This window comes from Pelmatolapia mariae, linkage group LG14 (genome assembly GCF_036321145.2).
Source record: "Pelmatolapia mariae isolate MD_Pm_ZW linkage group LG14, Pm_UMD_F_2, whole genome shotgun sequence".
Lineage (NCBI taxonomy): Eukaryota > Metazoa > Chordata > Actinopteri > Cichliformes > Cichlidae > Pelmatolapia > Pelmatolapia mariae.
Window position 1 is genome coordinate 35,197,997 of NC_086239.1, and position 15,719 is coordinate 35,213,715.

The following is a 15,719-nucleotide window of genomic DNA, read 5'->3' on the forward strand; positions in this document are numbered from 1 at the left end:
CACATGGGGCATCATTTAATAGTCCATTATATTGTACAACCCCCCAAAAAAATTCCTTTGGTGTGTGTGTACATAGCCACGGTCAGACTATGCATGGATTGATCCCAGGATGTTACAGAGAAGATGGGAAGAGAAATGGTTAGAGTTAGAAGAAACCAAAGTAAGTGGAGGAGAGGATGAGAGGAGTAATGTTGGCAGAAATAAGTAAGAAAGGAAGGAGGATAAAGAGAAGTGGAGTGTCTGTTGACGGAAAGAAGAAAGCAGAAAGTAGCCAGTTGGCCGAAACCAGTAAAATAACTTTACAACAAGGCTACCGCTTCATTTTTTTATAAAATAAAAAAACAAAACAAACTCCGACAGTCATTCGATCGTGGGATGTCTGTCCACTTTACTTCTGGGCGGGGATCATGCCATCAATGGACTCTCCCTTCTCGAGCTTCTTCTCCATCTCAACCATCAGCTTGACGCCATCGACCACCAGCTGGACCTGCTCCACCTCAGAGGAGCCCAGACGGTCAGCGTTGGAGATGTCGAACACGCCGCCCACAGAGGCTGTGTCCACACCGCCTGTGTCAAAAGATGAGGACAATAAGAACAAGAGGAGGTGTAGGGGGAGGAGGAGTCACCCTTTAGCCACTGACGTAGTACATGCCATCAGCAAAGACAACTATTCCCGTTTATCAGCTTGTTTCAGAGGCACAGCTGGATGACGTGAAATTAAAGGCTCATTCCGACACCAAGTAATTTTACTGGAACTTAGACACACACACGCACACACACACATCATCCTTCCCAAAAAAGTGACACTGAGATGGTTGTTTGTACACTAAATGCTTAATATGTCTGTTTATAGCTTCAAAAGCATTTTTCCGCACCTGTGCCACGCTTCTGCAGACGCAGCCTGGTCAGGATCTCCTCAAACTTGGCGTGTGTGCTGAGCTTGGGCAGCTTGACGTGCACGCCACCACGCAGGCCGGTTCCCAGGTTGGAGGGGCAGGTCAGGATGTAGCCCAGATGCTCGTTCCACATGAAGCCGTGGTTGTGCTTCTTGAAGATCTCCTCAATCTGAACGGTGAAGAGTAAGAAATTATTCATCCTACGGTTGTTTAAGAGCCCAGCGAGTCCAAAAAAGGAAACCATAGAAAGTACTATTTGTGAGTTTTACCTTCTGCAGGCCGACACAGAAGCGTCTGAAGACCTCCTTCATGTTGCCTCCCTTCTGCATGGAGATGACACGCAGGTGATCCTCCTCGTTCACCCAGACCAGGAAGGTCTTGTTGTCGTTGTGCCTAGAAGAATAAAACCCAGCTCAGTTTTATTGATTTACAGGCAACAAGCAGCACTTCTTAAAGAAGTTTGTGCCACACTTGTAGGCTTTCTCTCTATATTCAACCAATAAATTGTTAAGTTGACCTTGAAGATCTCTGTGGATGTAGTCAAATGAGTTACATCCTTTAAAAATTCTTTAAATGATGTAAGTTTAAACTGCAGCTTCAGTAAACATGAGACGCTTTAAGAGATGTTTAAAAGAAGAAATAATTGGTGTTTTCTTTATATTATGCAGACAGATGGTAATGATGTCAAAGATTTGCTGAGGAAGGGCAGATGGGAGAATTTCTCTCAGATGTTTCTAATGTGTTTGTGTTTTCATAAACAGAGAAAAGCTGCTGTCTCGGCTGATTACAGCACGTATCTGATCACCCTGCTTTTTAAAGAGGAGGAAAAAAATGGAGTTGTCTTCAGATTTAATGGTTGATTTCCCATCTCTGTTTCTCACCAGATGCCTCTGGCGTCAGGCCAGTCACGGGCCATACCGGCACAGGTCAGCAGGGGGGACACAGGCTTGTCAAACAGGAAGTGATCGGCAATCAGCTGCTCCTGCTCGGCATCAGTCATGCCCTCCAGGGGGTAGTACTTTCCCTTGAACTCACCCTCCAGGCTGGACAGGGCTGAGGAAGGAAGGTGTGCAGCACAAAGATGTCAGTCTGTGAATAAAATCTTGAGTTTTATGAACATGTGGGTTATTCTTATAGGTTTGACATTTAGCGTTTACCCTCGATGGACAGATTCTGGATGGCTCTGCGCTCTCCACGGCTGTTGTGGGGGGGCAGGGTGAATCCCTTGATGCTGCGGCCAGTACGGACACGGCTGGAGAGCACATAGTTGGGGTCCAGGTCATCACCACCCTGCAACACAACACGGACATTATAATTGTGTTATAGTATATATTTTGATTTCGTTTCTATAATAAATGAATGTGTCTTTCATTGACAAACTCAAAGAAATGAAATGTGGACCCACATTTTGAGGGATGTGGAAGTTAACTTCTAAGTTAAATAAAGTAAGTAAATCAGTTTTAACACACTTTAGGGAATGAAGGTGATTAGGCTGGTGTAAATGTGGAATATTGAACAACACTCATGCATCACTTGACTCTTCACCTTCAGGTTCTCGAAGTTCAGGTCGGTCTTGTGCTTGTCGGTGGGCTTGTATCCACCATGACGGTCGGAGATGACAGGGTCCAGCAGGTCCTTGAAGACCTCATAGGACTCCTCATCACCAGCAACGCAGCCCACAGTCATGATGAAGGGGTGACCTTGGGACAAGAAAGAGAATAGGAAAGATTTTTACCATGCTGTATATCAAATAAAGTAGCAGTAAAATAAAAAGTATACAGGAAATGTCTTCACTCTTAATCTTTGTCCGTTTGGTCAAATTCATTAACACAACTAGCCTGACGAGCAGATGTTGACGAGTCTGGGATGTTGTGCTGTGTTGTTGTACAGGTGTGAACTTCTTAAATCTTACAGCCTGACTAACACTACCCATATTAAAAGTAAACAAAAATTTAAATGAATTAATTTTAAGTGAATCGTTCCTGAACCGGCAACAACAAAGTAAAACCTATAATGTCAGTAACCTACTCACAGGTCATATTTGGTTACAGGTTGTGCTACAGTTATTCATGTCTCGTGGTGCCTGTTTGCCTTTGCTTCTTACCAGGGTTGTCGACACCGGTCTGGATGACATCATCCACGGTGAAGCCGCTGGGGGTGGACTTGCTTCTCAGCTTGCCGTAGATCTCCTTGCTCAGCGCCTACAGCAGATAACACATGCAGGTCAGCCATGTGACTCGCCTATCTTTACCGTGAAATCTAAGAGATCCCGAAAGAAGTAATCACAGCATTTTTGTGACATGCATCTTAACAAAACCCCGAATCATGTCTCGTTGAAACTAAATAGCATCTGAGCCCATGTGTGTGGCAGTAAAGTGTCCATGTTTAGACCGTGTCAGAGCAGGGTTTGTACCTTGGCCATGTGGTTATTGTGCTTGGTCAGATCGGGGTACTCGTCGTCCACCGAGAACTTCATTTTGTAGTCGTTGTGGCAGTTCTTCGTCATGGCTGTGATTCTTACTCCACCTGACAGGAGATGGGGGGGGGGGAGAGGACAGTGTGCTGTTTTAATTATTTAGGCGGGATCATGCAATGTTTCCCTTATCAGAATAATATGACAGAAGCATCCATGAAAAAAATGTGTTTAATTAATTTACCAGTTATCACTTGGTGTCCATCTGGTGTGGTTATGTAAGAAAAGAAACTAGAAGAGAGCCTAACAGAGCAGTGAACACCCGTCTATGAGTCTTCATTCTGTCCGTCTTCTTCTTTGATCTTTATTTTTTACTTTTTAACTTCTCCCTTCTGTCTTCTTCACCCCCCCCCCCCCCCCCCCCCTTTGTCAGCTGTGCTGTCTATGTCCTCTTCACCCTGCTCTTCCTTTCTCTCTGACGTCCCACCACCTGTCTCCCCCTCACAGCAAACATTATTAATAGCATAGTCATGCCCCCTCCTGCACTGCACCCGTCCCACCTCAAGCTCATAATGATGAATGGCTTTCTCTCCTATCTCACTCAATTCAGCGTAACATCAGCTTCCAAGGGAGGCAAAAGCCTGCATGGAGTAGTTTTCCACAGAAGTAATTCAGTTTTTAAAATAGTTTTAACAAAATGAAAACAGCAGAAAATATTAATTCTCAGAAATAAATGAGGTGAACCTCATTTATTTCTGAGTTCTGTTTTTCCATGCTCTATGATCTATTTTGTTTATTTTATTTAATTCCTTTTTAGCTGAGAAAAAGCAGTAAGAAAGAAGAAAACTACTTCGGTCACATAACCTTTTTAACTTCTGCAGAAATTAATTCAATAACAGTTTAGGAATCTGAAAAGGCAACCGGAGCTGCAGCTTCAAAATCAATCAGGTTGTTATCAAGAATAAATATGCAACTCCTCCTCACTTCTTTCTTTTTCTGTTTGCTGTCAGCGTCTCTTTTCTTGAGGCCGAGCTCAGTTGGTGGAGGTGCATTAAACTGATGATGACACCTGGTGCAGCGAAAAGGTCAAAGCCTGCATGCCACACAGACGGCTGTGCAAGTTCCATGACTATATCAAGCGCTCCTAAACTATTCAAAGACATACCTCAAGCCAGTGCTGCAGGCGTCAGCAACAGATGACAGATAGACGCAACTGCTGGCGCGACACTACAGCACTACAAATGGATATGCCCTCAACCCCATACTGCTGCTCACATCCAAGAATGTCCCGTCTTTCAAAGAAATGCCTACGTTTCAGGCTACAGTGTGCATCGGTAGAAGAGTGATTAAAGTTTATTTTAGTAGCTTCCATGCCAGAAAAAACGTTTCACAGAAATCCAAGACAGAAATGCAGAGGGGGAGTACGTTTTCATGGCTCGGTGTTCGCCGGCGGTGCGGAACCATTCAGTTTTCTGGTTGCCCTCTCAGACCAATTTTGTTCTCAAAAGGTTTGATCCATATTTAAATGGGAAAAACATCAGAGTATTTCCCTTTCATTTACCAAAAAGTCAAACTGAAACATTGCATTCAGGTTTTTTTTTTTTCTTTTACCTGCTTAGGAGAAAAGAAAGAAGTAACAGATCCCGGGATCAGATCCTATCCACCAAATATAGGGGTCGCCCAGCTCTACCAGGTGATGGACTAAAGTATTTATACTCAGACCTCTGCTGCTATTGGCTGACTGGACTTGGGGCCACCTCATTTGATTGGGCAGAAAGGGTTTTCCGTGCCCGGCTGAGTTTCTAAAAGGCAAGAACCGAGATCACACAACACTGGAGACAAGGGACAGACAAGGCAACAGCTGCAGCGGGAGGTCCAACCTTTCACCTTCTGTCTGCATGTAACTGTTTCATAGCAGCCTGCAGGAAAGGACACGGTTATCTGGAAATATCTGTGTATTATATGCATGCAAAGCAGGGAAATCGTGTCCACATGTTCCAAGTTATTTAACCTGGTTACAGCGTAACTGTACCGGTAACTGAATTTAGATAAAAGGTACAAATGTCAAAATCCCAAAGTCATGCAAAGGAATATATGTATCTAGCATTTAGTAAGATACTGTGAAATACCAATTTAGAAGAACATTTGCCTCATCTGTTGTTTTATTTTTTTATGTTTAACATTTTTTTTTTATGTTAACCAGTCCTTAAAAATATATCTTGTTTTGTAAACCGTAATAAAAAAGGGGAAAAAGTGGGAGGAGGAAATTCCTTAGTTCAACCCTTAAAAATATGGAAGAACATCAATTTTTATAAATGTTTTTAATTAAAAACATACTAAAAAGTAATTTTTGCTGTAATCAAAATATGTTTTGTTTTTTTAAACAGGCTAATACTGTGCAGCCTTGTGTCGATCATGCATGAAGCTTTTAATCTGGTTTGACTTGGTCACTTGTTACAGTAAGAGTGGGAGGCTCTGATGGGCATTTGAACCCTGCTTTCGTGTTTCATAAGTGTTCTCGGAGCAGAGTGACCGGAGTTCTCCCTGTTATCACATTTAGCAGCTAAAATAACTACTTTGTCTTGGATTACATCACCGTAATATTCTGGATTACAGATTGGATTTCACTGAGCTGTGGCCCTCTCATCGACCAATTTGCTAAGTGGAGGAGTCTCCATGTGTGAGTTTTAGATATGGGGTACAGCTCCCTGTGTGATGTAGGGATGCATAGTGACAGGCTGTGCAAACTCAAAACATTTGGCAAGTCAGAGAAGAGAAAACCTGAATGCCTCTTTACATGTTTATCTCTGAAGATGTGAGAAGTTAAGCGTCTGTCTGCTTCCTGTTCTCTCCTCTGGATTTTAACCTGTTCCACTCAGTATCCTGTCTCATGTGGTTCAGATTGCTGTCATTTTGTACCTCAGGTCCTGCTCTGTTCTGTACAAGCGCCAGCATCATTACTCCCCCAGCAGTAATATGATAGACCTGGGTAATCTACACGTAGACAGATGCTAAATCATCCACATCATGTGACAGAAAGTAGACGTTGTGGGGTGGAGCTGAGAGGCGCTGTGACGCAAACGGCAGTCTCGCGTAAGATCCAGGTTTCCCCAAAGCACAGCAATAACTGAGATTACGCCACATTTCATATCTCACATATTTCTATGCATTCATATCAAGAGATGGATTACAATTATCCCTTTAATCTCACCAAATAAACCTCTTATCTTCTCAACTAAATGAATAATCAGAGTGATGGGAATAAAAATTGGTGCAATAAGTCAATCATATGTAACAGATGAATGCAAAAAGAGCACGGGGGACGTTTTAGTGCAAAAGAAGGAGATTGTACAAAGCTGCACAACTGGTTTGGAATCAGCATGACTACATGTTAGCAGGAACACCGACCCTGCATCTTACAATAATCACAGCTCTGCTGACGTCTCTGAGACTGTGGCAGTCATAGCTCATGTTCCTTCCTCTAAACTCTTTGTGGCTGCAGCTTTATCTAGAACAGAAATGACTTGTAGCATACTTGTAAGTATATCACTTGTACCATGGTTGCTTAAGCTTAAGCATGCAGTGTGTTCCAGCCTGCAGGACAAATGTTGACCTGCAGTCTGAGCTCACAGCCCGCCTGTGGACATCCATCTTCCCAGTGAACTAACCGGACACTGTGTGCTGTATATAAATGTTAATAAGTGTAATTTAATGGGTGATACTTGCAGTCTTCTTGTCTGTGTTCTTATTCTCTTTGAAGAATCGGACTTTGCTGGCTGGGTTTTAGAAGACGAGTAGATTATGTATACATCTCTAGCATTACTTTCTTTGACCTCCATGTTTTAGAAGCAGCTCTTGTTGTCCTGAGAGAGGTTCCTGTAGTAAACTGAGATTTACAAATCACTTATAAGTGTTAACTACCCTTGTCTGGGTAGTTAGAAGTGATACCTGTCAGATGAAAGCGACAACTTTTTGTGCTACCTTTGCATCAAGCTGATGTCAGCTCGACACAGATTTCCTTATATGGTCTTCTTGGGCACTGTGTCTTTGGAAGTGGAAGTGAGCATAGCAGGTCACCTTTAACTTGTGCTTCTGAAGTCGTTGTGAGTAGCAGTGAATGCACAGCATTTCATGGTAGAGCCCAGAGTGTGGAGCATTTAAATCAGCTTATTTTGTAGCAGAACAAGTTTGACATTCAAACCTGCAGAGAAAACAAAACCAAAGACAAAACAAAAGACGTTTCTGTTTAGTAACCGTCACAGGGACGTCATACTGTGTTCAGGTTAAACGGTCCACCGGTCATTTAAATGCCCAGTTTTCTAAAGATTTGCTATCACTTGAATATAAATGGATTATTTGTGATTCAGTGTACTTTCACAGTCAGTGTGGAACAACTTTTGTCTTCACACAACACTTTTCTGCACATTTGTAGCTTCAGATTTCTGCAAGAGTGTTGTGTTCATGAGTGCAGGACTTTAGAGAGTCACCCTGAGTCTCTGCTCCTTTGCTCTAAATCAACACTCGGGCTCCAGTTTCACAGCTGTGGCCTGACCATCCACAGACATGGCTTTCCAAATTAGTCTTTCTCTCATGTCGCTGCATGTTGCTCGCCCGCTGTGAACACGCGCTCGCACGAATGAATGTGCACCCACTTATTACCATAACAACCAGTAACAGGACGTCAGTGTGTGCTCTTTAATATAAACAGCGACACTCATGCATAGCTTTTAATTAGTCAGCAAACAAATAAATGTATCCCCTACATACCTCTAACATGAAAAACAAAGGGATACCCGTTCATATCTGATTCAAGTGCATGAATAATATAATATCTAGCAGCCCATAACTGGTCTCTAAACTCTATTTCACATTTTAATGTGCAGCTTTACCCTCCACTGCATCCTTTCAACACAAATCCTCGTCAATAAAACTCAAAGGTCAGGCTGACTGACGTGTGATATCTGCTGTGTGTGTGTCTTCAGCCCATTCAGACCGGTTAGTTCTGTAGCTCGTTTGCCACTGAGGCACAGCTCCAGCATCCCAGTTTAGACTGTCACCCTATCCCCCAGCACTCGCCCATACTGCACTCCACCTCTCCGCCCTCCAACACACCCCCAGAGCCATGCAGCTGCCTTGGGGGAAACGGGCACCAAGGACAGTTATGTAAACCAGGAACACTGTGTGACTCATTTGTAATGATTTTCATCTGAAACTCAGAAGCACTTACATACCGAATAACACGATATTGACGTGAGCACATAATCCAAGTTTGTTTGTTTTTTTCCCCTGATGTTAAAGCGATGTGTTGTTAAAAGATTTGTAAATTAGCTCTGACACTCATGAAGCAACAGGATAAAATAGTTTGCACAGATTCAGTTTGTGTGTGTGCAAATGTGTGCATGCATAGTTGCATAACTTATTATAATCAGTAACAACAGGCTTATATTTTTGCCTAGTTTTAGACTAACACTTAAAAGATTACTTATTAAAAGTAAACATTTTGGTCATCATGTTTATTTGTGCTTTTGACCAGTTATGCTTCCTGATTCCCAGATATTGTTTTGAGCATTAAGGCAGGAGACAAGGAGTATTTCATAAACTTTGTTTGGGTCGGCTTCAGCGTGATAGTAGATTCTTATTCACAGCAAAGGCTTCAGGGAGCAGCTGAGGGCTACATGCATTCACACATTCACACATGGGTGTTGCCAGGAACAGCTGGCAGCCTAGGCCACTGATGGCATCCCCTGATGCATGTTTGTGATATTTCTTTCTTCGTTATTAAGCAACTTACAGCTTCTTAATTTGCTGTTGTGGTACTTGTATTCAGAGAAGAGAGATAAATAAAACCCAGAGGATTTAAAGTTTGTGATGCTTCAAAGGCGTGGTGCTGTTTCGAACTTAACCTGAAACAAAATCACCTCTTAATCCCTGGGATAACTTCATAAAGTCTCTCATGAAAGATGTTAGAAATCTTAGGAAGTGGCAGCAGCCAGGATTCGGGATGCTCGTGCCTTCTTAGCTTCTGATCTGGACTAACAGCTTCGAACTAACAAGTCCTGAGCCAGAGGAGCAAAAAATTATGTTAGCAGTTTGCGGCGCCTGCAAATAGACTCGGGCATTTGTAAGAGAACTCTGTGGACCTGTGTGGATCGTGTGAAGGTTAAGGCTGTTACACAGTGAAAAGTGCCGGGCTCACGGAAGAAGAATAATGTATATGTATGTTTTAGTTTAGGGTAAAACACTGATGAGGACAACAAGAAGAAAAATAACTGCTTTTTCTTTATTTAGGTGCACTTAGGTTATTTTAAAAAGTTCTGCAAGTGAGTAACGTCACCTTCAGAGGTGTGTTTGTTATGTTCACATAAAATTAATTTTTAATTTAATTTCTATAATCTTAGTTTAGCTCTTTTTTTTAAATAAACTGGAAAAACTAAAGTACAGAATTTACTCCATATGTTAGGAGATGATTCTTAGTTTTTTCTTTTATCCTTGTGTCCAGTGACTGCACACTTACAGGAACACTGGCTTTACTAACATTTGAAGAGCAGCACTGAACAGTCACTGATCATTGCAGAAGTTGCATTCATGGTGGCCTGTTAATACGCTGTCCTACAAAAATAAAATAAAAACATTAGAAACTATCTGACATATTTAGATAAATTCAAGTCTGAACACAACATGACTGGAAAAAATCATCACAATCACAAAGAAAATATTTTTCTTGAAATAACTGTGATGAATTTTTACACATCAGTGCAGAAATGTTTCATAACTGAAAAACAAAAGTAGAGATGCTGAACTAAACTAATACGCATGTGGCTGCAAAATGCAGAAAACGCAATAAATTCAATTTTCAATTCATTTCAATTTTATTTATATAGCGCCAAATCATAACAACAGTCACCTCAAGGTGCTTTATGTTGTAAGGTAGACCCTACAATAATACATACAGAGAAAAATCCAACAATCATATGACCCCCTATGAGCAAGCACTTTGGCGACTGTGGGAAGGAAAAACTCCCTTTAAACAGGAAGACACCTCCAGCAGAACCAGGCTCAGGGAGGGGCGGGGCCATCTGCCGTTTCCAGTTAGGGTGAGAGAAATAAAGGTAAATACATTTTGAATCAATTAAAAATTTATCAAACTTAATAAAGTCAAATGCACTAACTTACTCTCAGTAAGGACAGGACTTGCATTTACCATTTGAATGTATGGTTGGTTGAAATTAGAACATTTTTCAGAAAGTTCTTCCTGATTTTAAAAGAGACTCCTCTGTGTTTGTAAATCAAAGTCTGTCCAGATGTTTGGAAGTGTGAATCCTTATAGTACCACCTGACACTGTGGCTAATGTATTAAATATATATCTTTCTATTTTCATTTTATTTAACAGTAGAAAGTAAAAGATTTCCTTCTTAAACTTGCCTAAACTTTATACACACAGGAAAAAAAAACCTGAAAAATTATGTAAGTCACTGCTATCAGAGGTTGAATGTGCATCATCACCAGTTCTCAGAGCGTGTTTATCAGTCTAGTGTCCATATTCAGTGATCAGTAAGTGATATCAAAACCAACAGAGAATGGACACAAAGCAGGGAGATTTATTGAAGAATGACAGGAAGATGATGAGCCATCACTGCAGCATCACTTTTGTGTTCTGTGTGTGCCCGAGGAACACAGTGGGAGGGGTTTTTTCGAATACAACATCATGCAACTAGTTTATACACTTTTCAGATCCCAGTTTGTGACTGTCTGTGATCTTGGTGTGAATCCTTTGGAGGCTGTGGAGGTGAGGCTTCAGTGAAACACGAGCTGCTCGTGAGGGGAGCTCGGGGGTGAACCGTGGAGGTCTATCTTTAGCCCCGCCTGACCGGCCCTCGGATCTCCAGTGCCAGTTCTCCTGATTGAATTGCACTGACTCAGTCGTAAGTCACGCATTCCCTCGCTCTGTTCATTCATTCGCCGTCAGTTGAGTCGACGGAGAAGAAGACGGTTTAATAGACACACACCAGGAAACAGTTAATATTTAACAGAGTTTTGTTGTAAAAGGCATTCACGTTTTATCTGGGATTAACTCACAGTATTTATTATTCATAATTTTCCTTTCAGCTTCACATGTATGACTTTATTTACTATCATGAACCTGCAAAGGCTTTTTAAGCAATTGCATGTCGTTTTTTTAGCCATGCCAGCAGCACAGGGATAGCCCTCTTTGGTTCACACCTACTTCATGGATTGCAGTAAAACTTGATATTCATGGTTCCCAGAAGATGAATCATGTTGACCTTGATGATCTTGTCCTTTACATTTCATCTGCCCAGCTCTTTGGTTTCCAACTAAATGAAACATATTTCTGCCCAGTGCTTACTGGCAAACACAAATTATACAACCATACTAAAATGAGATGAGGAATATAGCCTCAACATGCCCTCAGTGTAGAGCGAGCAGATCTGACACATATGTTCTGGCCTTGCCCAGGATCGTCTCCCTTATGGTTAAGAATTTTTAAAACATTCAGTAAAATTTTCAAAGACAATTCGTACATTATGCTCTTGCATAATAAACTACTTCAAAAATCAGTAAAAATTAATCTAAAATAAGAAAGGAGGGGAAGAGCGATGTAGCTTCTAAAAACATGGATGTTGTTTCTGAGTCAGCAAATTGATGCTAATTTAAAGTGCTCTAAAGCTGCATTTTTTAACCCTTTAGAGCCGAGCGTAGCGCCCCCGCTCCGATTTGCGTAACTATTTTTAAATCTCGGTAGCTCTGCAACCACGTAAGCTAGAGCAATAATTTTTTTTACATATGAAACTGGAGAAGTTGTACTTACATCTTATGCCATCAGCTTGTCCTAGGTCACGGTTTTCTTCCACATATAGCTTTGCAAAAACTGCATAAAAAGCGCTTGCAGCAACAAAAACATAATATTCCAGAAACACGTTTTGCTGATCCGATCAGCTGTTCATAACACTTCCTACGTTGGAATAGACGTCAGCGCGAACTTTCGCATGTCCGCCATTACCTGCCCGAAACCGGAAGTGACGTCATTTTCGCGGAAATGTAGTTTTTTTTACTGTCAGGGCCTCAGAGCCTATACTGGTGTTTTTAAAAGTTATCTTTGACTTTATGACTTTCTGTGTCGTTTCTGGGATGCTTAGAACTCTAATTGCACTGCTGGAAATAGTTTATTTTGATGCATATGCTGCTTTTTTGCAAATTTGCACTATAATATTTATTTTCGTTTTTCCTGCAGTATATAAAAATTGGTGTATTTCAAAAGTAAAACTATGAAGACACTTCAAATAAATTTCCTGTGGTGGGAAACTAGTTTGTGCAACTTTTTTGTATTTACAGTTTTGAGGGATAAGCCTCTTAAATTTCTCTAACTAGAAATATTTGTTAAAAAAACAAAAACGATTTTCAATTTTTTGTAGTTTATTGCACTTTTTTGCAATTTATGTAATTACTATGCACTTAATGCATACATATTATTAAAATTTGGGCTATAATGGTTGTATTGATGTATATCAACTTGAAATGCTCCCAAAATTGGCACTACAGCATGTAAAAATATAATATAAGCTCTGGCGGACTTGGTTCTATGGTAGGTCTTAAAGGGTTAAAGGCCATCAGGGGGCGACACATGTGGTTCCTAAAAGACTTCCTATAGCCATCTCTGAGAGAACAAAGCTCTGCCCTGACCTTCGTTCACGCTGAGACTGAAGAAGTCACGATGAGTGACGAAACGTTTCTCCCACCAAAAACGCTACGTCCAGATGGACAGAACCTTTTGGGACTTTTATGGTCTGAGTAGCAACAACTTTCCCTGAGGGGGACAATAAAGTATATTGTATGGTATCGAATTACTTTTTTATTTTTGCTATGTCCTGCTGGGAAAATCCCCATGAACCTGCACTATTTCTGATGACCAGCAGGGGGCAATCGCTGTGGCTGCAAAAAAAAAAACAAAGAAGTCCATAGGAAAACAACTCTACTGCATGACCTCAGTAAACTCTGTCTTGATGAATTTGTGGGTTCTGTCTGAGTACAAAATAATGATCATGGCCCTAATTGGAGTTGAATGTATGTTATCTTTTATGTACACACACCAAATACCTGTGGAATATCTGCATGCTGAACTTTTTTTTTCTCTACCTTAGTGTATGTGTGTTTTGTCATTGTTCCCCGACCATTTATTTCTCATTTTAAATCAGCAGAGTGTTGGCCAGACCGCTGTAACATTTAAACTGTGTGTGTGTGTGTGTCCGTTGCATAATTCTTTGAGCATGCTCGTTTACATACTGAATCCCTGAAGTGTTTTAATGTGTATCCTTGTCCATGACTGTGCATGCAAACAGGGTGCAGGGACTTCCTTCCTGTCAGCTGCTAGTTGGATCGCCAGCATAAAATACCAGCACCTCTGTAATCCCAGCTTTGATGTTATACTCTGTCGGTTTCTCATCTATCTCTCCTTTGCACCCAACCCCACCCCCCGCAAAAAAAAAATAAAATAAAAAAATCATTCAAAAAATATTCAGACATCTCTTGTCTTTTTTTTTTTTTTTTTTTTTGCCTGCCCCGTTTGGATCTTTTGCCATTAGAATTATTGTCTAAAGGCGAAGAAAGATGCCCAACGGATTTACTTTACCAAATGGACCATCCCAGCCTTGCCGTAATGGTCTATTTGATTCACCTTTAATTGTTTATTTTATTTTTACTTGTTGTATGCGGGACAGACTTTACTGGGGGAAAGAAAGGGGATAAAGAAAGAGGGAAAGAAAAACAGCTGGGAAGAAGGACGGGGAAAAAGGGCAAAAAAACAAAAACCAACAGAATAAGCAGACAAAAAAAAAAAATACATATTGACCACCTGGATCACCTGTTGAGAAAGAAAAAAGAAAACAAGCAGAAGAAAACAAGAGTAATAGAATAAACAACATCACAATGATATATGGGAATATGGCAGTAAATATTAAATGTTAAACATTGTTGTGCAGCACGTAAGATTGACAGCGCACAGTGTGCTTTGAGGTAGGAGCCAAAAAGGGTGTAGTTTGTGTGTGTGATCACCTGTGTGTACACCTGTGAGCATGAGCGCGCTTGATTTTTTTAAAAGGTTCCTTCATGTAATGATCTGCTAGAGGGTGTGGGGGGCCACAGTCCCATCCTCCAGGGCATGAAGCAGGTGTGGAGGAGATCAAAACTCCAGACATCCAGAGGCCCCCAGAACAGAAGAGACCAAGGAAGACCAACAGAGGGGCAGCCGCGCCACTGTCCCAGAAAGAGCTGAGGAGAGTCCCAGATGAGGGGTCACTCAGCAGCCGCGGAGCAGAGGCCAGGGGGGGTTGCAGTGACGTGCCCGTGAGCTCCGCCGGCAGCCCGCTGCGCCTGAGTGACCGAGCCCCGGGCCGAGAGGCCGAGGGCACCCCACCCCCGAAGTGGCCCGAGCGAGCCCCAGGCTCCAGGCCTCGATAAGCAGCCGCCAAGGAGTGAGCCGGTGTGTATCTGGACGCCCACCCCCGGACACAAAGAACCACCAACGCACCGATGTCTGGGGGCGTCCGCCACCGGCAGGGGAAGTGGTGGGGGGAGATAGGCCTCCAAACCTTGGAGGACCTGAGATGTCCCCAGAGAGGTGGCGTCTGATACCCAACCTGACATATAGACACAGACATACAGGCACACACAGATACAAACATCCATTCCCACCCTCATGCTCTCATAGGCAATTACTCCACACTCACCCAACGTGGAGACAGACATAAAGAGACGCTGTACACACAATCACACTCCCCAAGCGTACTCTAAGAACCGGGTCTAGGTACCCTTGCCCCTGGAGGGGGAAACTGCACCCAGACCCAGGTGGTGTTACCCTTTTCCCTGCAGTGGGGAGAAGCAGACTGCCCCGACTCCGCAGCAGCAGGGAGGCTCCACACACCAGACCCCAGTCGGACGGCCAACTCCTCCTCCTAGCCCCCCCACTCCAGCAGGCCGCAGAGAACGGGCGTGTGAGAAGACTCCAAACCTCCCTCCGCCCGCTCATATGTAGTGTTAATGTATGTGTGTTCTAAGGTGCATTTAAAACCCAGGAGGGCATGGAGCTACCTGCCAGAGCAGCAGGTAAGCGCATAGCCCCTCCTGATAGCCCTCAATGTCTACGTGTATTTAAAATTGAGAGGTGGGCAACGACGCCAGGGGTGAGGTTGTACACCCTGATGGTAATTTGGATTCCGTGGAGATGGGGAGGGAAGGAAGGGAGGGGCAAGTGACCCCTCCCTAGGGCCAGCTCCCCCGCTGACCCCAGTAGGCACCCCCATACTCTGCAACCCGCCAGGGAAAGGGGGCCCAGGCCCATCCGGACCGGGGCCCAGTGCAGCAGCGCCGCCCAGCCCCACAGAGCCCGGGACAGTCC

The 15,719-nt window shown here is 42.7% G+C and overlaps 1 protein-coding gene across 1 annotated transcript; it reads right to left on the reverse strand.

Annotated features, from left to right (window-relative positions):
• Positions 1 to 9: 9 nt before the first annotated feature.
• ckmb (creatine kinase, muscle b) lies at positions 10 to 12,266 on the reverse strand. Its single transcript, XM_063492907.1, has 9 exons — positions 12,138 to 12,266; positions 3,310 to 3,422; positions 3,001 to 3,097; positions 2,442 to 2,596; positions 2,054 to 2,186; positions 1,778 to 1,949; positions 1,166 to 1,289; positions 876 to 1,065; positions 10 to 567 (listed from the first exon to the last, which is right to left on the reverse strand). Exons 2-9 carry the CDS (start codon positions 3,400 to 3,402, stop codon positions 389 to 391), a joined length of 1,143 nt encoding a protein of 380 aa, XP_063348977.1. The 5' UTR covers positions 3,403 to 3,422; positions 12,138 to 12,266; the 3' UTR covers positions 10 to 388.
• Positions 12,267 to 15,719: the final 3,453 nt, after the last annotated feature.